The sequence below is a fragment of the Centroberyx affinis genome, unplaced genomic scaffold (assembly GCF_046629955.1).
Source record: "Centroberyx affinis isolate AG114_WGS23_722 - 3 ecotype Tasmania unplaced genomic scaffold, CSIRO-AGI_Caff_v1 ptg000364l_1, whole genome shotgun sequence".
In the NCBI taxonomy this organism is placed as follows: Eukaryota; Metazoa; Chordata; class Actinopteri; order Beryciformes; family Berycidae; genus Centroberyx; species Centroberyx affinis.
In genome coordinates, this window is record NW_027279035.1 from 45,132 (window position 1) to 71,512 (window position 26,381).

The 26,381-nt window shown below is 40.9% G+C and overlaps 2 protein-coding genes across 4 annotated transcripts in view; both read right to left on the minus strand.

The window, feature by feature from the left end:
- Positions 1 to 99: 99 nt before the first annotated feature.
- LOC139641343 (SEC14-like protein 2) lies at positions 100 to 9,431 on the minus strand. 2 transcript variants are annotated; one of them, XM_071515673.1, is made up of 12 exons: positions 9,367 to 9,431; positions 8,571 to 8,646; positions 5,515 to 5,558; positions 4,550 to 4,612; positions 4,038 to 4,226; positions 3,815 to 3,910; positions 3,645 to 3,705; positions 3,439 to 3,522; positions 3,241 to 3,347; positions 2,574 to 2,713; positions 1,694 to 1,863; positions 100 to 1,595 (listed from the first exon to the last, which is right to left on the minus strand). In XM_071515673.1, the coding sequence occupies exons 1-12, from the start codon at positions 9,418 to 9,420 to the stop codon at positions 1,468 to 1,470; spliced, it is 1,212 nt and encodes a 403-aa protein (XP_071371774.1). In that variant the 5' UTR covers positions 9,421 to 9,431; the 3' UTR covers positions 100 to 1,467. The 2 variants fall into 2 exon arrangements, with proteins under 2 accessions (XP_071371774.1, XP_071371775.1); XM_071515674.1 differs by lacking the exons at positions 4,038 to 4,226; positions 4,550 to 4,612.
- Positions 9,432 to 10,209: 778 nt separating this feature from the next.
- zfyve16 (zinc finger, FYVE domain containing 16) overlaps positions 10,210 to 26,381 on the minus strand; it is a 28,726-nt gene continuing 12,554 nt past the window's right edge. The window contains exons 5-18 of one of the 2 annotated variants that reach the window (XM_071515675.1): positions 20,571 to 20,747; positions 20,305 to 20,438; positions 19,904 to 20,120; positions 19,668 to 19,790; positions 19,356 to 19,511; positions 18,995 to 19,219; positions 18,357 to 18,439; positions 17,151 to 17,255; positions 16,900 to 17,050; positions 16,668 to 16,748; positions 16,008 to 16,170; positions 15,272 to 15,377; positions 14,970 to 15,146; positions 10,210 to 14,207 (exon numbers count right to left, since the gene is read on the minus strand). In XM_071515675.1, coding sequence (XP_071371776.1) covers positions 14,049 to 14,207; positions 14,970 to 15,146; positions 15,272 to 15,377; positions 16,008 to 16,170; positions 16,668 to 16,748; positions 16,900 to 17,050; positions 17,151 to 17,255; positions 18,357 to 18,439; positions 18,995 to 19,219; positions 19,356 to 19,511; positions 19,668 to 19,790; positions 19,904 to 20,120; positions 20,305 to 20,438; positions 20,571 to 20,747 — 2,057 coding nt within the window. In that variant the 3' untranslated portion in view covers positions 10,210 to 14,048. The remainder of the gene's footprint in view (positions 14,208 to 14,969; positions 15,147 to 15,271; positions 15,378 to 16,007; positions 16,171 to 16,667; positions 16,749 to 16,899; positions 17,051 to 17,150; positions 17,256 to 18,356; positions 18,440 to 18,994; positions 19,220 to 19,355; positions 19,512 to 19,667; positions 19,791 to 19,903; positions 20,121 to 20,304; positions 20,439 to 20,570; positions 20,748 to 26,381) is intronic. The other variant, XM_071515676.1, reaches the window with a different exon arrangement.

Consider the following 26,381-nt stretch of genomic DNA (forward strand, 5'->3'; position numbering starts at 1 on the left):
TGATAATACTTTATTGTCAGATCCAGTCTGAAATTTTTCTTGCATCACAGCAGCTCCATTTGCAACATCACAGCAAAGACAAAAATTAAGACAGGACACAAAAATACACACATTCAACATATCATTAACAATCACAGAAGTCAATATTCAAGACCCTTCAACGTACATTTGATCTGGGATTAAGCTCCATATTTAATTTTAGGATTGACTGGTGTACAAAAGAGTGCTTCAGTTATCTTTACGTTGTTGACTATTTGGCAGCCTACTCACTGCATCAAGCTCCATTCATTTTTCTGATAATATCCCCAGTGAACTAGTCTCAAAATTTTTCTGAAAAAGGCATTTATTTTTTAGTCATAATATATCAGTGACCAACTATGTAATATGAACGCTGGGTAGGATTTCCCTTTGTCCCTGCTTACAGTGCCACCTAGTGGTCAAAATCAGCTGGAGGTAAAAACTTTGGCTTCTAAAGTGAACCAAAGGAGATTAGAATATACATTTAATAGAATATGACACTGATGATACAAATAAAAAAAATCACGTTTTCTTAATTTCCTTCATTCTTCTTTATTCATGTATAGTCTACATACTATATATCAAAAGCTAAGCTAAGAGTTTCCATAAATTAAAAAAGAAATCATTATGTCCTCTTCATTTTATATACATTAACTGTCATTATGAGGAAGATTTTACAATGGTTTTCGAGGCTGTGTTCAGATAGCACATATTCAAAATTCATCATTAATATTCTTCATTCCAACACATTATAGTACAACAGTAATTTTCGGATTGTAACGGGAATGGGCAGGTAGTGAGAACAGTGTGGCTGTACAATAATCAAACAATGGCAGGAGATACACCACTGTTCCACCATTGTGGAAAGCAAAACAGAAACTAGGCAAGAGAGAAATAAAAAGGTCTGGTTCCCTTTGTGGCTTCTCTCTTTTAACTTCTCTGGTCCCTCGGGGGTTTAGCTGCTATAGATTTGCACTTAGGGGTCTGGGCTCCAGACTCCGGCCGTTGGAAAGCCAGTACTTCCAGTATCCATGAGGTATTTCTCCTCAAACAGCCAGCCACACACTGAGAGCAGCAACCCTTTGTTTCTGGTGAGCTCCAGCTAACAAACCCAACCAGCTCCATGTGTCTGATCCGCCTGCAGCTTGTTCCACCTTGGAGCTGCCTGTAGGCGCCGCATGGAGCCGGAGCCAGTGGGTGGGGATGTAGTCGTGCAGCATTAGAAACTGTTCCTTCTGCTATATGATAAAGCTGCACAGCCAGTGGTTCTGCTATGAAATGTTGGTAAAATGATGAAAAAATTTGGACTAGGAATTATTTTCATACACACAATGCAAGAGTGCTGATTTTGTTGTGAATGATTAGTGCCAACCAGTCACCGTTATCGCAAGCCAAGGGTTCAGAGCAGTTGACAACAGTTTGCCTTGATCCAGGTGGGACCCCTCTGTCTCACTGCAGCCTGCTGTCTCCTCTGCCCCGGCTCTGCATCTGGCCGTCCGGAGGGGGGACGACCTCGACTTTGTAGCTCACCCTCTTGGACTGGAGGAAGCTGTAGCTGTTGTCGAACCGCAGCACGTCTGCACGGAACGAAGGACAGAATGAGTCCTGCAGGTTTGTCTCAGGCGATCGGGAAGCGAGCGTGTTTGTGTTTGTGTCTGTGTGCGATTCTACTCACAGACTCCAGGCTCGGGGCAGGTGAGCGAGCGGTCCTCCGGGACGAGGTGCGCGTTGTAACGTTCACTGGGCAGAACCTGGAGCATGTCGGCCACTTTCTGAGCGCCTCCCTCCCGGGTTCGCCTGTACACGCCGAAACCTATATCTGCCCCGTCACTGGCAAACTGCCACCTGTGAAGGAAGCAGGGGGCAGAGGAGAGAGGTTATAAGGACCACAGGGTGAAAGTAACCAATTACAACTACTCTCGTTACTCTGAGTTTTGTGTACTTTTTGTGTATTTTTGTCATTTTACTTAAGTATGTTCTGACTTAAGTATTGTATATTGCTGCATTTTAAATCTCAGCTGTTACTGAGTACACATTTTTTAGGCTCTCCATGAGCATTGCACCAGATTGCATTATTATTATTAAAATAATTTAGTTTGAACTCTCTATCCTGTGGTCCTTTTTGCATTACATGTTCTCTTTTGGAAATAAAAAAACAGCAAAAAAAGAAAGAAAACAAAACATGCACCTTTTATTCTGAGAACATTTTAAATACTCAAACTCAAATTGATTTTTTTCACCAATAATTTTACTGCTAAGTGAAATCTCAGCAAAACTTCCACACCCAATAAGGACTGTGAACGGTTCACCACAGCTGTTTTATCATTGTTGATGCAAGGTTGTCTGATAAGTGATGGTCAAAAGCATCAGTTTAAGATAAAATCAGAGTAATTGCTTCTTTACACACAAATTTGTCCTGCATCCTCTGTCCAAAACTACGGAACAGACCTGAGGCTGTAGGCCTTCTGCAGACATCGGTCAGTTTTGTGATTTTCGGCCTGCTCAGATCTATCTCAGCCAGTTCTGGACCACTGATCATGCACCAGCAGTGTTACCTCAGAAGGCTGCTGGGTGCGGTGATGTCATACTCCAGCTGGAAGACAGAGCCGCGGCTGATGGTCACGCTGCGCTCATACTGAACCTTCACAGAGTCCTGGACGTAGTAGGACCGGGGCACCGTGCCGCCGCAGTTGATCTGCAACCACAACACACCAAAAAAACATATTCGGAAAGACAGCAGAGGTGGGGACTCGAGTCACATGACTTGGACTTGAGTCAGGATTTGAAACTTGGGTTCTGGTGACTTGGGACTTGACTTTGACTTGTACTTTGATGACTTGAAAAGGTTTCTAAAGTCTTGACTTGAGATCTTGTGTTTGTGTAAATGACTCAGATTGAAAGTGATGAGATTTGTTCCAGCAGACGACTGAATTTAAATTCTGTTTTCTGAATTTGTATGGAATGATTGAATTTATTGGAGTTGAAACTGATTCTAGAAATCAAACTCATGATGCTCTTACCAAGTTTTTATCCTATTAAAACCATATTGCATTGAAAAGTCCTAGATATTTAGTTTTCTTTAAGATATTAAATTGATACTGGACTCTTGATTTGTTCTGACTTGACTTGCTGTTCTACATTTAGACTCGGGACTTGACTTGAGACTTGTGCCTCAAGACTTGAGACTGACCTGGGACTCGAGCAAAGTTGACTTGGACTCACCATGGTTCGGCAGCGAGGGTCTCCATCAGGATCAGTGAGCGTTCCTCCGTACACCACTGGAAGCTGCGCTGGGTCAATATGTTTACGTAACACTTCTTGCCAGTTATCTGTAAACAGAGGCGAGATTAAGAGGGATGTAACTGTTGATTTTTGTAAGCAGTGTTTTTGTTCTACTCTGGGATAAGAAAACGGTCTCACCTCCCAAAATGATAATCTTACATCGCGTTTCCTCACACAGAAAGTGTTTGACCAGGTTATAGGCCATGGGGAAAATCTTGGGCGCTGCAGCAAAGAGAGAAAGAAGACAGAAATTTGAAAAACCATCGATAAAAGCTAGAATCAGAAACATAGCCTGGAACCAAGTCACACACAGACACACACACACACACACTGAGGTAACATACCTTTGATAAGAAACACTCTTTTTAGCCCTTCGGGATAGTTCTCTTCAAACATGGTGAGGATCTGTCAGGGAGATGTTGACATGTTTAACTTGTTTGAACTTTGGTATCAGAGTTTCACAGTTGTCTCTACACTCATTCCATGCACATCGATCCACTAGTCGCTGACAAACCTCCCCATAGGCTTCAATAGCAGGCTTCCACATGTGTTTCAGCCCCAGGCCTTCACAGTCATAGATCAGAGTGATGGCTTCAATATTCTTCCCCAGCTAAGAGAGAGAGGAGAGGAGAGGAGAGGAGAGGAGAGGAGAGGAGAGACAGAATAAGAGATCAAATAGGAAATAACAAAAGAAAGTGCAGAAGCAGAGAAGATTTCTCCCTTTCTTTTGTCCCGACCTTCTCAGACTGTCTCCGACACTCCCTGCGCAGCATCTCTGTGTGCCTGATCTTGGTCTTCATGAAGTCCTGCTTGGTGGCCGACAGCATGAGGCCTTTGGGATCCAGGGGGCCGATGACATCGTACCAGACGGGACTCCCCTCCCGGTCGTACCCGCACATCCCGCCGGACACGTACTTCTCAATCACCTGGTGAGCGCACCATGGGTTATAATGAAGGACAAAAAGACACATTTCTGATGTCGAAGTGCAGGGTGCAGACAAGTTTGTGTTAATAATAATGCCAAGCAAGCAAGGCGAAACTACGGAAGAGCATTAGGGCCACATGTGAAAAAAAATGTATTCGAGTTCTGCGTTTAAATTCATCATTCTGAGATTCTGAGGAAAAAAGTTAGAATTCTGAGTTTAAAGTCAGAACTCAAATACATTTTTCACACGTGGCCCTAATCCTCTTTCGTACAAAACTCTTTCACAGTTATGATCATAATTTGTTTCATGTGCAGCATCTGTACCTCGGGAGGTTTCCAGTCAGATATGATGGTGTCTGCTTTCACCTGTCTCCTGAACTCCAGGTGCTGCAGACAGAGGGGGGAGGTAAGTCACTTGGTAGTCAGCAAAACAAGCAAAAGTCAGGCTTAATAATATAATATCTAACGGGTGTTTTTGTATTTCTACCGAACAATATGAGTGTGAATGCTACTATATAGAGCTGAAGCCTGTGCATCTATCATCAGCACATTGGACATCTTGATGCCTTCAGTATTAAATATCTCCAATGTATCCTTGAGATTGATGTAATAAATCAAATGTGATATGATGCTGGGGTTTCCTGTTGTTGTGGTTGGGTGGTGCTGCTGTTGTTGTTGTTGTTGTCATTAGTCACCTGTTTATTTATCTGATGATCTATCTATCTATCTATCTATCTAGAATGTAAACAACAATTTAAAAATGTCATTACAGTGCAAATAATATAATTTCAATGGAGAGCTTGTGAAATTGTGATGGTCAAGGTGTCTCATATGTGATTATCTCAGCAGAGTAAAATGTAGCTAATATCACAATTATTTTTGTTTTGCCCCACGATATGTATTGTCACATTTTTGCGTTGCGATATATTGAATTTCAATATATTGTGATGTATAGTGTGTGCGTGTGTGTGTGTGTGTTTGTGTCTGTAGATGAGAAGTAGCTTTAAGACTAACAGAGTTTGTAGGAGATAATTCATAATCCCCTTGATACAAAACTATTCTCATTGCATTGCAGCCTGTATTCTCAGTATTTCTTCCATCTCTTACTGTGTTGCACATACAGTCTATATATTTGCTTCAGTTATTACAGTCCACAGATCACATGCATATCAAGCAGGTATAACTGATGGGTGTACATATGACCAATGCAAGGGAAATGGGCTGTCATCAACCCAGTGATAGAGAATAAACTGGGTGATGACAGTGTGTTAATGAAACAAAGACCTCACCTTCCTGATCATGGCTTCAGCTTTCTGAACATTGAAGCTGCGGGCTGGGAAAAGAAAAAGTCCTTGATTAGAAGAGGAAATATGGGGTTATGAAATACTTCTTCACATTGTATCATGTTATACCAGCTCCAGTGTAACAATGTCTGTTGACAGTACAATAGCAAACCTGTCACAGTTGAATACATTTGGCCTTTTTGCAGTGAGGCAAAGAATTTGACCAAGGTCGACAGCCAATGCAAATATTGAACTAAGTGGGTCCCCTATCGATTCAGCCCTCCTTGAACTGCTGGGCCTCTGCATAGAGGAGTCAACAGTCACAGGACGTCCTAGATGTGTCCTGCAGCACACACACTTCCTGCTCAACAACACTGAGTGTACTATTAGACCTGAGAAACTATAAAGCTCTGATTTGAGCACAACATACACAAAAAGACTGCATACAGAAGCCAATAGAATCATTAAAATGATTACTAAAAATACTTAGGAATCTCTGATAATGCAATGATAATTGAATTAGTATAACAGCAATTTCTATGTCTATGTAGTAATGTGTAGTTACAAATTTTTAATCCAGGTTTTTTTTTTATAGATACCAGCCTATGCATATTATATTTTATCCTACTCTTATACCTACTCTAGTCTGGTCCACTTCAATAAATGAAAACACAATAGTGGAACAATAGGGAAATAAGTACAGAAATATACTAAAATTTGTGTATGAAGTAATCAGAAATCTTAAAAACAGTGACTAATTTCATACAGCATAAAATCAGACTTCATGTGGGATATGAACAGTGAGTTGAGCTGACACTGACTTTCCAGGTAATTCAAACCCTTCTGGCTGAATAAATATTGTGTACTGTCATGGGCATAGGGGCAGGAGGAGACAAAAACTAATGGTTAACCAGGCGAGTGATGAATTTAACAACCATCTGATAAAACACTCTACAAAACCTTAAGATGAATCACAGTTGATTCAACAGGGGGTGAGACACACCTTTTCCTTTTGTAATACAAATGGTAATTAGACTGACATTTCAAGTATCAGTCTCGTTGGATCTTAAGTGAGTTGGGTTGGGTGCGTCACAGAGGCAACAAAGGTGTGATGAGTTAATTTCCGGGAAGGTGAAGAAAACAGTGATGAAACGCTTACTGCTCCTTCCATTAAAATGTGGGTTAATTACTGGGTCAGGTGGGTTGGAGTGGATCTGGGAGGGAAAAAATACTTTCAAATTCAACATTCCTCTTCACAGCCGATGATACTAATTATCAAGGCAGAGTAGACTTCATCTTCTCTGTCAATGTCCTGTTTCAAAATAGACTCATTTGCTAAAATTTTTTAGCACCATTAAATCCTCCATTTTGCATCATGCAGTCAACTCCTACATGTGCAAAATAACTCTTCAAAGAATAATATAATTATATTCAATGTTAAATATGATGTTCTTTCCAGGGAAAGAAAGATACTTTTTGACTGCGGGGCAATGAGAGTTAACAGACTCTCACAAATTGTGTTAAAATGTAAAAAGCCTTTCTGCAGAACCAATAACTTTGTTCTTTGGTGGGCTAGTCCAACAAAAAAGTCAAATCAACATTCATTGGTAGCCTAAGACACTTGAATTTGAATAACTGAATAGCCAACGCTTGATGTTTTGAATGTTTTGAATGAAAGACATCAGAGGAAAATGAGAAGACAGGCCCGATAACATACATATTTTTAATTATTATTTTGGATCTAGTTACTAATTTGTGTCTCTTCAAATAGCCAGAGTTAATGCTTTATAATGAATATTTAATTATTGCCTTATTTCATGCATGATTCAGATTAAGAATAGTCATGGTTTTTACAGAATCTGCTGGACTTGAACTAGTGGATCTCCACCAGTTAGTCCGGTGAAAAGTCAATCTCAAGCCAGAACAGGTGAATCATGGCCTAATATGTGTCAGCAGGCTATACTCAGTCTACCTGGAAAGCAACAGACTAACAGACAGCCTGTATTCAACATCACCTAACACTGTCACTGACAGACTGAGAGAAACCTGCCGCCTGATTAGAGGTTACAATACAAACAGTTAACTTTCCTCTCAAAACAAACAATGCTTGTGTGTTGGCTTTCACCATGAAACAACGTATTCAGAATGTCTCAGATGCCTGTGGGGAGTTAAAGCCTGAGGGCAGAGAGCTGAAACTGCCGGAGAGGCTACACACACACACACACACACACACACACTCTGCTCTTCAGTCCCATGCAGGAACCCGTTCCCATGCTGCTCCACATGACAGGAAACCTCACAGCGAGTTTCATTCAAGGATTGTGAGAAAATACCAGAGTTGGAGACTGTGGTATCGTCACCTATCAGTTCATTCATTTTTATATTCATTATTTTGTATATTATAGTTGTATGATACAGTATTATAGTCAATTTGAATTACCACATTTTATACAGGTGGCTCAGCTTTTATCTACAGTCAATTATATTTTTACGTGGGTTTTCCCTCCACTACATCCCCGGTGTGGTGCGGATGACTGGCATATATCCCATGTTGCATTTGGTTTCCTGACTGTTAGTCATACTATAAATAAACAAATGAATAAACAAGGTTTAGGCAACCAGCCACACAAACAAGCTGGAGAATCCCTCCATGGCAGATTAAGTGTCTGACTGTAAGAGCCATCCAGTCTCCATTCACGTGTTTAAAATCAGAAATAATTACTGAATTATTTAATTTGTTTTTGAACAATTGGTGACAATGACTTGCACCACTTCAGCTCCTTTTTGGACTGTGTTTTGTTTTTGCTTTTCTGTCTGTTGAGAGTTATTTTGCAATTTCCTATCTAACGGACTGACTATCTTGCAAAATCTACAATGTACTGACACGCTTTGGCAATGCTGGTTCTCTTCCCTTCACGCCAATAAATCTTATTTGAATTGGAAGTGAATTGAAGTGACCTTGAACATCCCTGCTGTTTTGCCAGCATCCTGCCCACAGTGGAAATGCAAAACAAGTGGTGAGTGTGAGGCGGGGCAGCAGAGTGGAGGCTGCACGGTCTCACCTCTGAGCCAGCGGAGCAGGTAGTGGTCGTGCTGTGCAGGCAGGTCGGGGAGGATGTCCTGGACCCTGCCCCGAAACTGGACACACACACACACACACCACGCATCACACAGTTAAATACAGCAGGACAATGTGACATCAACACAATGATGGAAAGGTTAAACAATACAAAGCCTAGGCCAGCTGTAAAACATAGTAATAATAGCCAAAAGCAGTTATAACATTGACATGATACACATACAGTATATCAACATAGCACATTAAGCACAGCTCTGTAGCCTACTAATATTTTGTCATTGGCGCCAATCCTTACGAAAAATATATGGCCTCTAATACTAGTAGCCTACATTTGGGATGGATAGTAATATGCAAATATCGCAGCCACACAGTAACGTCATACTTTAGGAATATTATAGCCTATAGGGAAACCATAGGAGATAAAATCATCATAAAATAAGATAAGGTTGCTATAAACTCATTACAGACACGTGGTAAGTCCCTGAATGAATATGTAGCTAGTAAGACTATTATAGTGATAAAAGATACCATAGAAATATTATAGGAATAATACGGTAGGAGATAAAAACAAAATACCATGAAGTACAACAAGGTCACTATGAAGTCACATTGAGTACCACAGACACACTCTAAGTCCCAACAGGAATACTATAGTGATACCATAGCAGATACAAATACCATAAAGCACGATAAGTCACTATAAAGTCACTATAGTACCACAGACGAAGTCCCTATGGTTAAATTCTAGGCATTATAGTGATTTTTTTTTTGTTCCCAACCTCAGTTAAGATTTCTGCCTGCTTCGGGCTTAAGTCTCCGACTCGTCCGCTCATGTCGCTGATGTTGTTTTGACGCACAGAAACTTCTGTGAATGAAGCTTTGACTGGAGCGACATGGAGACAGGTGAGTCAACACCCCGCCCCGCCCCGCCCAGACTGGCCCCGCCCCCCCCCCCCGAGGAAATTAGCCCAGCGAGGGAATACATTGATTTTAGAGAATTGATTGTTAAGTTTCACTCTCTCCACTGTTATCCATCTGCAGTATAGACAGTTATACTAGGATTATGTTAATGTATTCATATGACACTCCAATTGTACAAATGTATAATGCTTCTGTATAAACGCACTCTTAATCTCTTTCATAGCATACAACAGAAAAGTAAAGCAAGATTAATGAGTCACAGGTTCAAACTGGTAAAAAGCAGTGGATCAATCAGCACCAGAGCTGTTATGACTTCAAACCATGTTATTAAGATTCAAACATGAATGTGGTGAACCTTTTATTCAGCAGTGACTTTATGGAATAAGCTTTCTAAACCTGTACTCGTCCAAAAGAGACTTTAAAAAACATTTAAACAATATATTCAGTGATCAATGGGTCTTAATTTCATTTTGAAGTTTTTGTAGAATAACAATAATTGTCCATGAATGTATGACTCTTGGAAGAGAAGAAAGAAAGAAAAATAAATGGGAGACATTGACATAACAAACCCCTGGGCTAGCAGGTCAAGGGAAGGTGGTGTGTGTGTGTGTGTGTGTGTGTGTGTGTGTGTGGAATCCACAAGACTGCAGGCAACCGATTTCATAAAACTCATTTTATTCTTTAAATACAAGCTATTTAGAAACTGATTTTTTTCAGAGATCAAGAGACCCAGATACCAGGTTCACCAAATAAAGCTGGTGCTTATGAATAAATAGATGATTTACACAAAACAACACTTTAAAACAATTATTACAAAGCATAAAAATACTTCTCATTTTGACATTGTGGAAAGTTCTATTTAATCACCCTGGAGAGAAAAATAATTTAACTCCCAAAACATTACTCTCTTGATATATGGAGAGAACAACCACCTTTAGGAAAATATTTCAGAACTTAATCATACGGTTTCCAATGATTTAAAGTTCAAATAATGAAAACAATGTGGTATTTATTTTTATCAAGCTTGCTTTTGAGAAATCATTGCCAGCAGTACAGGTTATTTGCACAAGTGGAATATGTTGACTTTCCCATTCACTTTCTGTTGACCGGTAAAATCTGACTCAAAACTCACCGAGTTCCCCCTTGGTCTTCGCTCAGATTGCTCCATATCTTTCATGTTATTTTATTATAATGTTAGAAAACTATTTAAGTTGTCATAAAGCACCAGCTAGATGTATGGGCCTATATGGAAAGAAGAAATTGCAATAAATAGCAACAATTTAAGAGTAAAGTGAAGGTGGCAACACTAGATCCACATTAAGCGAACAGAAAAGGATAATGGCAAAGCTTTGGAAGATGCCTATTTCACCTTTGCCTGTTAAAACAAGTAAACGATGACTTTACACTATGGAGACCAATGGATCTTAGGGGTCAAGGAGAGGTCAACAAGCTGTCAAATGAAGGGGTGAATAGAGTTGCTATGATTTTGAAAATCTAAACACTGGTTTGTACAGAGAGTGGAAGGGCGTTTTGAAAGCTGAAATAATACAATGCTAAAATTCAATAGCAGTCAATTGATGTTCACTAAACATACATGTCTTAGCTGCAGATAGCTAATCATCAGCTCAACACTTCTGAACTGAGGACAAAGTGAAACTGAGGCACAAACAGTGGGCAAGAATAAACAAGGGCTTGTTTTAACTCCAGGTGTGTGTGGAAAAACTGAAGTTTGCTCTGAATTGATTGATTTTACATAACTAACCTTTCACTGCTCTGTCCAAACCTCCTGATGATAAAAAGCCCCTCCTGCACCTGTGGTCAGCGGAATCCAGTTATTAGTGGCGGATGGTCATATGCAACAAATTCATAATGTCAGGGCATTATCAACAGTACAGAGCATTACTGAAGGAGCCATTCTTTCAACAACTCAATATGGTTCTATAGGTTTAAAGGGCATAAAAAGAGCAGGAATCTTTTAGGTTACCGGTCACATTCATTCATTCACAAATTACAGTTTTTAGTGCTCAGTAGCACCGACAACAGAAATGGGGCTGTGGGTGTGAAAGGTGACAAACATTCAGCAAAGCCTAAGTCAGGTCAGCCTACATAGCATCAATATGTTCTTAAGGTAGGACATGTTCAAATCCCCCAAAGCAGTGTGCAACATACAAAGTAGAGAACCCTTAATCTGTATTAGCTATGAAATATTGCTTTATCTCTAATACAATATATCAGTTAAAATATCATCAGCCACTGAGTGTCATGGCTGAAGTGTAAAGCTGCATATGTGTATCCTTCAGATTTTTACATCGTTGTCTACATATTCAATCTCAAACTTAAGCAATTTTATGCATTAGTATCTGGGGTTAGTTATTTTTATTATTTGGAAAGAAAAAAAAAATCACATATATTTCAGTATGTCAGGAATTAATAGGCTAGTGTTTTTCCTTTCAGTGCTCAAGGAACTTGCTACACTAAAACTGCAAAATTTCTGTAGCTCACTTCCTATCAAAAATATCGACTTTTATTCCATTTGTTAAAACTTTTATACCAATGGCTCCAAAAATAACTCTTTGAATATTTAAAAAAACAAAAAAAACAAAAAAAAGTTTGATACAATCAATCTCTATGCATATATCTTCTATACATTTGGACAAAGCAGGGTGGAAAATTCCTGACATGAAATTTGAGAAGATGTGAGACGCTGCACTTTGCCCTAAAATGGAGAAAACATAAGATACCTGATCTAGACTCATTGGGGAGTGCAGGAAACAGTACATGTTCGCCTGGGTGCAGATCTGCGTATGCTTTTACAGGTTTGGAACCAAAATGTACATAACACTTATTAACCATGAGACCCTCCTCTGCCGTCTTTACACAGAGCACTCGTACCAGGAAATCGGCAGTTCTGATCTAGCTTCAAATTCTGCGTAAAGACAGCGAGCTGAGTTTCCCCTGCTCTGGTCCACCCTTTGACCTGGTGAAAAACTCACACACAGATGAAAGTGTCCCCCCCCCCTCCCGCACACTGAAAAGCCTCAGACCTGTTTAATGTTTAAACGGCTCTGAAGTGCTTCATTGTGTCCTTATGCTGTTGTGGAGACACATTTGATAGATTTAAATATGAATCAGGTCTGAAGCTTTTCAGCGTACGGTGAAATACTTTCATCTGTGTGTTGTTCCTGCTCCGACCGACACCTGAGAAGACGACAGGACATCCACAACCAACGGTAAAAATCAGTAAATCTTCAGAGTGCAGTAAAGCTGAATATTGCCAATGGAAACGGCATAGTAACCATAAAGCGTAATGTAAATATTCCAAGGTGGTTATTTAACTGACAGGCTGAAACATTGAAGCAGACGTATTAAATCCCTTCATGAAAGGAATCATTGGTATTTGAGCGATAGCTGGCAAATACTGGTCAGCAGTGAAAGGGAACAGTTGCTTGTCTAAAAATCAAAGTAAGTTTAGATAGTGGACAACATAAATAAAGCAGAAAGTATCTTGGTAGAGACCAATGGTGAGCTAAGTGACAAAATAATGGCAAGTTAACCTTAGTTTTCATCCAGTTACATCCAGGACATGAAACCATCTTTTTCATCCAGCACTCATAGTGGCTGATGGATTCCAATACATCCCAGCCAAAAATAATTAGAGAATGAAAAAAAGGAGCTCTAGGCCATGGCTGGTTACCTTCCCAGACTAACTTACCAGCCACAGCCAAACTTTACCAGCATTCGGTGAGTAGCTGGTGTTAAATTCCTTCCCTGGTTACATCCAGCTACAAAAAACAAATCTATTGTTCAGCAGAGGTTTTCCTGTGCAGCATCAAGATAAAATACCATGTGGAAGGAGAAAGGAAGAGGAAGTTGATCCGATCTCTATTCATCCCTGCTCTGTGCGTTCTTAAATGTGCCCGCTGTGTAAAGCGGCTTTACAGTAACACCTGATCACATGTATCTCCTCTCAAGTATTGAGTACGGCTGTTAATAACGTTACTTGTTTCAATATGTTCCATCTTTTCATTCAATATCACCATTGTAAAATTATAATAAATACATCCAAATCAAAGACATTGAGACAGTGGGAAACATTCATTGAGACGCTTCTGGCTGACAGGAGCCAGCAGGAAGCCTGGAAGGCAGAGCAGAATGGGTCAGAATGGTTTGGTTGCATTTGGTCGTGTTGTCGTTTTTTCCACATTTAGCGTTTGGCCTCTTGGGTTAAAGCAGCTTTGGTGACCACAAAGCACACAAACATAGGGTGTTTCCTCAATAGAAAACCAGTGTCACGTGTTAGTTTTACATCCCTCCGACGTCCAGCGAGGGGCGAAGACATCCCCGGCCTCAGAGGAGCGATGCGGGAATGTCCCGCCACTGGCTGTCTGTCCTCTGGGTGACGGGCTGCATGTCCGACTAGCTGTTGCATTCGCATGTCCTGCCACAATCGACGGCCTCTCTTTCTCTTTATTAATTGTATTTTTTTTCTGTGTTAAATATTTCGTTTGAATTAGAGGGTGCGAGAGAGTCTGCGTGTGCGTTAGATGGTGTGTGTGATGTAGAAGACGAACTCCATGTCCATGGCAGTCTGTGGGACACTGGCGCTACCTCCATGGATGACTGGGATCAGAGCGCTGTCCAGCTCGTTCATGTAGCGCTGGGGAAGGAGCCTGCCTCCCGAGCCGGCCTGGTACTCCACCTGGGAGACAAACATGAAGACAAACTCACCAAAACAAACTAAACCATGAGACAGTTTTCAGGCAGTGACTGGTGAGAGAAGATATCCCATATGTTCAGGGTTTCCCCCAGTGTGTTACTAGCTGGGCCTACTTAACCTAAACGCCCTGTCGACACATTGGAAGGAAAAACACATAAATGCATCTAGCATCACATTATTTGACATTACTTCATTCATTCAGCGAACGCCAACAGCAAAGGGACTGCAGTTAGCAATGTTGTGTGTGGACAGTGATATTAACAGTGTCAGTAACAGTAATTGTGCTACAAAAAGTAGGGTGGTGCAAACTTATCAAGCTGTAAGAAGGCGTACTGTAAGCATGGCAGCAGTACCACCGGAGGGGTGAGTTTTAGGCAATTGGAACTCCAAGAAAAATATAAAGAAAAAGCATTGAATAATTTGTTCAAACTCATTTTAGTTAAATTACATTTTAGAATTTAATATTTTATCTATGTTGTCAGGGAAAAATAAAAAATGTGTTTTTTTGTGTTGAATTAATAAACAATTATTTATAAGGTCCTATAGAATATTCCACAATTCTGTCGTTATGGTAACTATATATATGTAACTATATGGTACAACTATATGGTAACCCAAATGTCAGCCCCTGGATGGCTTTGTCTCAAGTTGGGCCTCCAACAACAGGAAACCCTGATATTATATGTTAAAACCATTGGTATTAAATCTTTCATGTTAGAAACGGCAGCGCTGTGAGTTTGTTACCATGTCAGCCTGTGTGGAGACTCGGAGGGAAAGGGAGTTGATGCCGCTGGAGGTGAGCACAGCCAGGTGAGGACTCAGAGCGCTGCTGGTGGCCAAAGCCATCTCCCTCTGAAACACGCTGCAGGACGGCAGCACTGTCGCGAGGCAACAGTCGGGATTCTTCAACTGGTAGAAAACCTAGAGGGACGTTCAGGTACAGTCACACACACGGACTAACGCCTCTAAACCAGAGACCCTATCTAGTGTAGAGAGAGAGCGAGATGGGAGAAAACAAGGAAACATCCAACTCGAGGGAAACTCACCTCAGTGCATCTAATGGTGCGTCCCTCCGACTCAAACTCTGTGTCCTGCTGCATCTTCACACTGTGGACTCCATTGAGAGGCCTCCCATCAACCCCACTGGTTATGCTGCAGGGGCACATCGTAGTCAGAAAATCAGATTACAGGTAAATTGATAATTAATGCGGTCGTGATAAAACTGCGGCTCATAAACAGTGACCCCGCAGTTATTTCCTATCAGTTTCCGACCAGGGAAGCTCAGCCAATGTGTGAACAGTCAACAAGCAAGTCGACCGAGAAATGTTGGCCACGGCTGAACTTTTCACAGTCGTCCGTCATCAACCACCAATCGTATTTCTGTGCTTCCTTGTTTCCCTATCAATGCGATTTCACTTCATGAACAATGGTTCCGCCTGGCAAGTGCAAAACGGACGAGAAGTTGAACACGGAGCTTCCCATTTCTCTACAACTTTCATTTGTAAAACTACTAAACGTCTCAAAAATGATGCTTGGAGAACTTCATTGGAGCTGATGGCAAGCTCTCAAGTACCTCTAATGATTATGTCATCTAAACGGCAATGTTATGACAGGCAAAAAATATGTGATCTTTTTTAGACCACTACAATCGGAGCCTCTTGTACAGCCCACAATCGGTCAAATAGACCCATTAACAACATTACTGAGCACGGGGTTGAGGGTTGGGTTCGTGTATAAATTGCGCAAAAGTGTGTAAATGGTTGTGTTTGGCAGAGCTCTCACCCCGTGTTGACAGGTGCACTCCAGTCCACCCAGCGGACGGTGACATTTTCTCTGAGCTCCCCTCCGTCATTCTTGCCACAGGGTATGTGGAAGTCCGTCTGCTCCCTCAGGGCGCTGCGCAGAGACTCCATGGTCTCTGGAGGAATTTGTACCATCAACCCATCTGACACACACACACACACACACACACACACCAGTTAGACTAGTCCAACAGCAAACCACAACAACAACAGCCACATGAAAAGCCACAGTCTTGGGGCCCATTTTCACTGTAGCTGAACAAACAATCACTGATAACATTATCATTTCAGATTTCAGACATATATTATGGATGAGTACATTAAATGAGCAAATTCTGCTGTTGGATGCATATCAGGTGACAGTGTTTTATTTCTTAGCTCTTCCAAAAACGATATTTTTTTTCCAGACAGGGTGGCATTTAACCGTATACATAATATTAAATATAAGTATACAGAAAATTAAATTAGATGACCTACAAAAATGATTTACCCCAAAGAAAATAATGCCAAAGTAAGACACGTAGAGGTAGCCAACGATTTTAGATACAGAATATAGGACAGAGGACTCTTTTATTACTTAATTCACAGCCTGTGATTCGGCGATATGATGTAATAAGTGTCAATAAATTGGCAACTTTACCCTCAACAATGCTGGACTTGGCAATGAAGCCAGAAGAGGCTTTCAGCGCTCCATTGAACACCACAAAACTGGCCCCAGTCACTGCAACAAAACACAGACCACGCCATGACCAGAGGGTTATTAATCATACAAAGCAGGAAGCAGTGGCATTAAGAGACAGCAATACCCATTGCATCATATTATAAGTCGACATAAAGAGATGAGGGCTGAGTAAGTACCAGGCCTTACTCACCTGTGCGGGTCTTCCCAGGCATGCTGTTGGCCTGGGTCTGGTAGTTTCCCTCCTCGTTCTGGAAGCAGACTAGGTGAGAGTCGGCCTCAGAGCTGAAGCTGGCTCCGACACTGATGACGTGCTCATTAGAGGAATTCACCACCTTCAGCATCTGCAAAACACACAAACACATCGTCCTCAGTGAACTTTCTCTGTGTGCCTTACAGTGTGTTTGCAGCTGTACCTGGTCTTTTTTTTTAAGTGTGTCTTACCTCATTGACCCTACTCTTGGGGATGTCGATGTAGCTGTGGCCCATCTCCATGTGGATCCTCAGCCCCTCCACAACTGGTAGACTGTACTGGTAGTTCCTCAGGTCCTGTGGTGAAACAGTTTACGCACCTGGCTCATTAACTGTCAAGGAGCATCGACAACCTGCAGGACACTGGCCCTCAGGGACCGAAGTTTGACACCCCTGGTTTAGAGGTACTGAACCAAGTCTGCACAAGCATTTTAAAAGTCCTTCCCGCAGCGACCCGGGTTCGAATCCGGCCTGCGGTCCTTTGCTGCATGTCCTCCCCTCGCTGGTCAAAATGTGAAGTTTGGTCATGATTGGCGGATGTGGGCATGGTCTAGCCCATAAAAATTATGTAATAACATATAACAGCTTGCAGATCAAAGTTCAGTTGCAAAAACAGTATCAAATTTGGCAGCCTTGTCAGAAAAGGCTTTTCAAAAAGGTGCATCAAATTTCATGCTATTTGACCACAAGGAGGCACTGTAGTGACATTTCAAATTTTAAAAGGCCATATCTCACACAAAATAAGTCTGACTGACACCAAACTTGGTAGGCAGATCCAGCAGTCCTTGCTTTACAAATTTGCCTCCTGGACCACCCAAGCCCACCATACTGATTTGGTTTTAGTTGGTGATGTGGGCGTGGCCTATAGCATGTAGCTTGTATTGAGCTTAATTGTCATTAGGGCTTGAACCCCGGAATGGTCCCTGGCAGCTATATTTTAATTTGGGTTTTTGTGCAGGCCATTCAATAAAACATATTTACCTTGAAGCCAAGGAATGACAGAAAAATGTGTCAGTTTGTTTACCTACTTACAGAATGCCTGATAGCCCAAACTGCTGCAGTCTACCTCAGGCAGGGCAGCTGAGCCTTGATCTCTCCGTGTATAATCTCTGACCTGCAGACCCTGATCTGAATTCAGCACAGCACGACTGAGTGATTGCCAATGTCAGGATCACTGAGCTCTCTCCGCTTTAGCACAGGAGCAGAGACAGGTGCTATATTCGGTGCAGTTATTACACAGCCACCAGAGGGTATTAAAGAGCTAACGTCACTCACACTAAAATGTTACAATCCCCTTGACCCAAGTAAACAGATATGAGTTTCACTGCAAAACCCTGGGCTCTATTAGGTGAGCATAATACAAAAACCACAGACATCTGCTTGTGTTCTAGTACTTACAGCCAATAAATTCATAATGGTGTGTCCCGTCTCTCGATACACAGAGTCCCGGAAGCGAATACTGGTCAGTGTAGTGGGATACACTGTAAAAAACACAAAATATTTAGTTCCTTACACACCCTTAAAATGAAAGGATAGCACCGATATAATTTATCACTTGGCACATCATCAACATCAGTCTTCCCCAGTAGAAAAAACAAACCCTAAGTGTTACCAGACTCCAGTCTCTCTTAACATCAAAACATTTACAGAGCCACACTGCTTGCTTGAAAGGCCTAATCCATCATTGTAAAAAAGCAAAGAATAAATTTATCAAACATTACTGTTGTACTAGTCTCAACTATAGGAAATAACAGTGCAGAGCTGGAAACAGAAATAAAAACATGCTGATACTAACACAGTAGAGCAATCAATTGTTCATTTTTGCATTGATGGATTATGCCATTCAGGGATAACATTTCTCTGCAAAGAGTTTTGGATACTGTTGAGAATCGTATCTGGAGCGACACAAATGGGTGACGAAGACTGTTAAGTTCATGTTTGACAGTGTGAAGTGCTGGATGCATTGTTGTGAAGCAATGTGGACAATGAGCAAAAACAAATCATAGGACAAGAATAATCTACAGGAAGCCACACACCGCTGTGTTCAGCTCCCAGCCGTAGCAGCAGCCTGAGGGGGAAGACCTTGGCCCAGGGCACCTCCAGTCTCTGGATGAGCAGGCCGAAGAGGAAAGGCTGAGGGGGGGGAGTGAGGCCATCCAGGGGCTGACAGGTGGGAGAGAAGAAGAGCATCCCGCCGTGTTCCTTGCTGCCCAGGAAGCTGCTGGTGAACGTCACGTTACCCAAGTCCTCCACAAACTTCCCTATAGCACAGAGGGTAATGATTCTTTATCGACTCTTGCAGACTATGGAAAACATAAAAGGTATAAAAACTTTATTTCTGTCACTAAAGGCCAAGAAAGAGAATGAGTGAGAAAATTAGTGCAAGTGTATGTCTACCTTTTTGGGCGTCTTGGTAGATGTTGAGATAGAGTGTGAAGAGGTCTTTTGGCAGCGTTTTCTCCTCTGGCAGACACTCCAACAAAAACACCAGCTCTCTCTGGCCCAGAGCCTGCAGCCCATTGGAGCCAAACACCCAGCACCGCCGATTGCAGTCTGACAGAGGAAATACACAGAGTTGGTAAACACTAGGGACTAGGTCTGTGGGAGGGCATGTCGGGATATCCACGATTATCCTCTTCATTCAATATTAATGTATGTGAAAACAATCAAAGAAGTCCCAGAGAGGGTTTGAGACCGTGTTCCACTCACATGTAACCAGTTTGACGTTGACTAGCAAGTTCGCATTCAGAACGAAGGTCAAAGGCCGGGGTCCCCCCTCCTCTAATAGGAGCAGAATCTGGCAGGGGGCGGGCCCTTCCTCAACTAATACATCTGAAAGAAATACAGCAGAGCACATGCTGGGTTTCATCCACACAATCTGAAACAAAGGTCTGAAAAATTAACACATTGTAATGATGTAAATACATTGGAATGAACACACATACCTCCTGCTTCATCCTCTCCAGTGGTGATGAGCAGTGGGGGGAGCTCCTCCTCGTTCTCTGGTAGCAGACTGGGAATCCTCTGCACCGAAGAGCCGATTCCGCACAGCAAGGCGTAGTCCCAGGGTCCAGACACTGGGGGTCGAACCACCTCTACAGCCCCAGAGGCCTCCGGGGCAGATGAGCCTCCTACGCCATGCTCCGGGCCTGCTGGGCCACACTAGAAAGAGAGGGTCGATTAGTACCAGTCCTATCATACTTTAATGGCTAACAGTTTATAGAGAGTAAGGTTTAGATAGATAAATACAGATATATTCAATTAAAAGAAATAACAAAAATATTAGGTAACATACAACAAACTGGCCCAAGATAAACTATGATAGCAACTCATGGCTTTGACTTACTGTGTCTGGGGTCATGCCACTGGACTCCTGGGAGCTCCTGCGGCTCGTCACCGACAGCTTGGTTGTGTCTGCCACCTCTCCATTGGGTAAGATGCCATCAGCAAACCACACACGCTTCTGTTCACGAGGACAACCTGAAACACAGGGAAAGAGAAAGTCTTTTGAAGGCCGGAGCTCAGTGAAACCTTAAGTGAGCACTAACATTAAAATCTAATATGAGTCTCATTTCAGCAAACTACAGACTGTGTATATGAGAGTAGTCATACTGTCGTTGCTTGGGTGTTTGAGAACGGACACAGGCACCATGACGGTAGGTGGAGGAGAGTTAAGAGTGCCTGCGGCACGGGCCTGCTGCAAAGGGGGGATGGTGCTGCAGTACTCAGATGGGACGTTGGGGTTTGGGCTGGGACCCGTAGGACTCATCATCCGCTCTAGGGCCTGGGCTAAAGGGGAGAAAGACGTCATAGAGGCAGTCATAGAGGCAGTGATAATTTTGGTACCAATTTAAAATCTTATTTTAGTCTACTGTTACACTAAAATGTTAGTTTTCTTCAATTAATTCATTTTTTGTTTTTTGTTTTTAGCCAGAAAAAACTATGGAAATTTTAAATGGAAAATTATGGAAAGTTTCCTTTTTGTCATCTGTTTCTCTATTAATGCTGTAAAACCTCCAATAAAGACCTCATGTATGTCTCAGATAGTGGCCAGATCTACGCCAATAGACGGGGAGTGTTGTGTGTGTGCATAATTAAAGGCCGATCTCCAATAAAAGCTGGGTTAAAAAAAATATATAGTTGAATTACCAGAAAGGACTCTAAATTCATACAATATTTATAGCCTAAAATATCATTAAAATTACTATAATATAATGGTTTTGCCTTATTATTCCTTTATTAGTATATGACCTTACTTATGCTATTATCTATCTATCCTTTATATCTTCTGTGCACTTTTTTGGCACTTGACTGGTCTCGTCTGAAATGTTCAGCAAATTAAGCTTATTTATGCTATTTTTTCATACTACTAATAGACAGTTTTATCCAAACACTTTGCTAGGAGACAAGTGAAAACCCTTGTACACCTCCGGTCAGCTGTTTACACTAAGAAGTGGCAAGCTTTTTTCAAATTGAAAACAACTTGAAATTGGATCATGGATAAAAAAAAAAGAATCCTATGGCTCATGTTGTTGTGCGGTTGGGTGTTCTCTAAGGACTGGGACAAACGCATTCTCAAAAGTAAGAATATATATAATATATATAATATAAGGACGACGGATATATAATATAATATAAGGACGACGAAAGGCTCATGTATGGATCAATGCACTGGGGTGGGAGGGATGGGATCTCAGAAACCGTCGCATTTACAGCATTCACTTTGTCACAGGTAAAGTTACAAAACCAGATCATTATACGCAGAATTTACAGTTAAGTTCACAACATATAGCTGCCTAAATATTAAATATAGCTATGTAAGCTCCACACACCCCTTCTGCTGATTTTCGCCCCGTCATCAATTGCTGATGCTTCACTTAATTGCCGTTCATATTATATGATATATATTATATTATGAGGATTACAGATAAATATAGATATATATTGCAGATTAGGGGGAGCTTGGCATCCAATATCAACATTAGCATAAGAGTAAGGTAAGTGTAAACGCAAGTACACTATGTACACCACAAAATGCATAAAGAACACAAAGAGAAATGAATGCATCTTAATTCATTAAATTACCCATAACATCATGGCTCTAACAAAATGTAAACTATATAGCTATAGTGCTATGCAACAACAACAAAGGTTCGATACCTTCCCTGACAGAAAATAGTTGAAAGCATCAAGGCTCCTGTAAACTTGAAAGCTTCCTGAGTGTAAACACACTCTGCCTCCACCAGATATTCTAGTAAATACACCTGGTTAACATCAGGCAGATCTTCCAGTTGGTGGCAAACTTAGAAAGCCTTGCAATGTTGTCAAAAGTGTCAGGGAGAAGATCCCACTTTTCTTTACATTGCTTCCTCTACAGATCTGCCTAGCTAGCTAAGAACCATCCGGCTCTAAATGTTTACATCGTATCTAGGCAACAGACCGGAAGTTCACAAGGGTCGGAACGTTCGCCTAAGCTATGTTACTGTTGGCAGCTAGAAACTATCTATACGTTTTTAGGTATTTAGCTTTTATTTCACATTATTTTACACACTAATGGTGAATGTTCAGAGCAGGTGATGTTGTTAACTGCCATGGAACACTCCCAGTGCTCACATACAGTACATACACATACTACTACTGCTACTACTACTACTAATCCTGCTATTACTACTGCTACTACTGCTGCAACTACTACTACTACTACTACTACTAGCAATGACCTAGCAACCACCTTGTACCACCTTAGCAACCACAAGTAATCACCAAGAAACCACTGTTAATCACTTAGCAAAACACCCCATCAAGTTACCATTAGTAATCACTTAGCAACCACCTAGTAACACCCAGCAGAAACTAGTAATCACCTAGCAACCATCTAGTAGCACTCTAGCAAACACTGTTAATTACTTAGCAACCATCTTGTAACACCCTTGCCACCATAGTGTTATATCTCTATGCTCGCCACCACTAGTAATCACCAAGCAACCACCTTGTAGCACCCTAGCAGCCACAAGTAATCACCTAGCAACCAACTAGTGACACCCTAACAACCACTCAGAATTTCCTAGCAACTGTAGGAGTCATAAAGCATGATCAGACTTTCATTTCACTGTATTTACAAAAGCCAGCTTTCATTCCATTTCATTCAATTGTTTAAGCTCCAAGTAATCAAATTCTAAACACATTTAAACTCTTTCTGACCTGGTAGCCTACTGGTATGTTACCAATAACAAATCTAATTTTTTTATAATTGCATAATTGCTTGCTGTGATTTTAGCCAGATATTCATTATTATGATTATTATTAGTAGTAGTAGCAGTAGTAACAGTATCTGACATAAGTTGCCTAAACCAGTAATATTTAGGCTATAGGCCTAAAAAGGCAATCATATACATTTGAGCAGGTACAGTGGACATGCCAAAAGAAATAATAGCCTCTCTCTAACAATAGTCTGTCTCCAATGAAGGCCTGGTGCTCTCTTTTGTTGAGGTAAATAAATGTCCAGGCCATTATTGGATGCTTTACAGTATCTCTACTGGCTGCAACAGGCCCACTAAAAGTTTCCAAGAAGTTTTCAGAATCTCTCTGTGCTTGTGGATATGGGAAATAAACTATAGGTAATAGAAATGGGGTGAGGCAATGGGACTCAGCTAGAATGTGTATCACATAACTGCGACATCCTGGGCAACATCCCAGTCTCTCTCCAATATGAACCGTCTAATACAAATGCCATAGAAATAATTAAAAAATAGTGTTCCCTAGTGCTGCCCCATGGGAGCTGTCACTGCCTGGAGCGTCAACCTCCATATGGAGCTTCTGACAGGGAGAAGTCAAGGCAGCCACCGTACAAACACTATCAGGATCTATCATTCTGGGCGCATATTTTACAAACATGATATCTCTGCAATGCCTTAAGAAATCACACAAAATTGTAGCTATTCTCTCACAAATCTGACAAATCTATTTGTAATTATAGCTATTCAATCATAATTTGTATTATTTGGGGCATAGTCCAGTCTGAAGTTAGCATACATTTTACAAGTAATAAACCCACATCAGCACATGTGAAACCTCCATTTGTGTCCACACTGGTTCCCCTTTAGTTGCATTTTAGATGTATATTCAAAAGCATGAAATACACAAGCAGAAATTCAAAATACATTATTGATATGGGTAATTATGCCTAGTTTCATTTTTCCTATCAAATATTGATATATCTATGTATAATCAACACTTAAGTCGTTGAATACTTAATTGAACTTGAAGGCAAGGTTTGGAACCATGGAACGAGACAAATGTACTTTCTCCAGCATGCAACAGACAAATGTCGGCATCCACAGCAATCTAATAACCTAATGAGAAAAGGAAATAAAACGCCATACTGTAAAACTTCATCGCTGGAATAAAAACAACACAACCAAATCAGTGTCTGTGTATTTATTTCTGTAATATGTCAGTCTATACAGGGGGAAAACGGAGCCGAAGACATTACTTGATTAAACAATATATTACAGGCATGTCGCCAAAAGCTCTTGAGTAAGCAAAACACCAAAAAGAACTACGCATGACTAAACAGCAACAAAGTATAAGGTATTTAAAAATATGATAGATTTTATCAGTCATCGTGAATTTACTGCATGAAATACTTGGAATGCATTTTTACTAATTCACTCTCACATTTCCTCTTATACCTTGTAGTATTATATAGTATAAAGTAATAGGACATAACCAGCATGGATAAGATTGGCTGAATGTCAAATATGTGTAAATATACATAATAAGCTCTGTCTACTGTCTTGTCTCCTCTCCTCCGACCCACAGTCAACACGGCAACATGCAGGTCCATGCCATGGTTTTTTTAATACTTTTTATTGTCATTCTATTACATACACACCTCAGAATTCAGTTGTACATTCTATACATGTCTACATTTTTTAATATACAAGGATAAAGCGATGCCAAAAGCATTACTTGATTGATTGATTAATTAATTAATTCAGCCATTTGGCCCATTTTTCCTCAAATGAGTCCATACATTTAATTTGTTTTATGAGCTTTCTCCACTTGGCTAAGCAAGGACCTGATTTTTGTAACCAATTCTTTGTTAGTAATTTCAGAGCCGTTATCCTTAGCATCCTCAATAGATATTCATCATTCTTATCTGTTATCTCAGCTGGCATGATTCCCAGCAGTATAAAGTCTGATTTCATATGCAAAGAGATTTTAATCATGAGTGCCATTTCTTTCTAAAGACTAAAGTCCGCTTGATTTTCGCCACATTCCCACCAACACTTGGAAGACAGATAAGCCAAATCTAACTTGTTGAACCGGCATCAGAAAATAGTGCATCTGTATGTTCCAAGCATACTCTCTCCAAAAGAGAGAGGCTGTAGTTTTATGAACCCCCAAGCTTATATCGTCCCATAACTCACCTGCTATATTCCTTTTCTGCACTACCTCTCATCTTTCCTGTGCTTTAACCTCCTCTTTTTTATGACTTACTTTATTACTCTTGTGCTCTAGAACTGCATAAAAGGTATTTATTGATGTTTTACATGTGCACTGTCTCCATTTCTCCATAGAAACTTTATAATAGTCTCTGAGATCAATTCATTTTTGGATAAAATAACTTAGTAAATCATACTCTTTCTCAAGTTCTTCAAATGACATCATTCCTTTGTCATTCATAAGTTTACCAAAATGTTTAGGCTAGTCCTCTATGTACTTGTACACTTGAAAGGTATTATCGTCTTTGGGGTAAAATCCATATATCCATATATAAGATCCATATATGGGGTTCCTTTGTTTGTCTGAAAGAGGTCTGTTCAAAGCTTTCTGACCAGTAGTTGTCGATATCCATGTTTATATCGCCATATATTCAACCACAGAAATTCAGAAGTGCAATGAATGTCCCATGTTTAATGTCCGGGCACTCTGTTGGTTAAAATGGTGTATAAATGGCACGTTTATGTGCGTAGGTAGAACAGAATAGACTTGAGGCGTAAAAAGAAATGCTGAAATGCTGCCTGGAGCTGGTGTAGACAGCAGCGCTGATTTTATTTCATTTTATTAAATTTGTTCGTTTACAAATGAGAGGGTCACAGGGTGGCGGTGACTCAGTGGCAGTATGCAGCTCTTTATTGTGATTTCTTTCTTTCTTTTACGACTGAGAACCTGCAACAAGATGGGGAAGACAGCGGGCACACTTCAGTGAAGGTCACTCAAAGTTGAAACAGTCTCCCTCCTGCCCTCCTCCTCGTAGCTACTGTGGAGACTGACAGTCAAAGTAGCTGTCAAGGTAAAGTGATTACACTGGGGAGTTTGGGAGACGCTACACTAGTGTTGTCGGCTAACAACGTGGCTTTGGCTGCAACTTGATTTAGAATAGAGTCATCCCGTTAGGTAGGTACCTTGCTTAGTGCT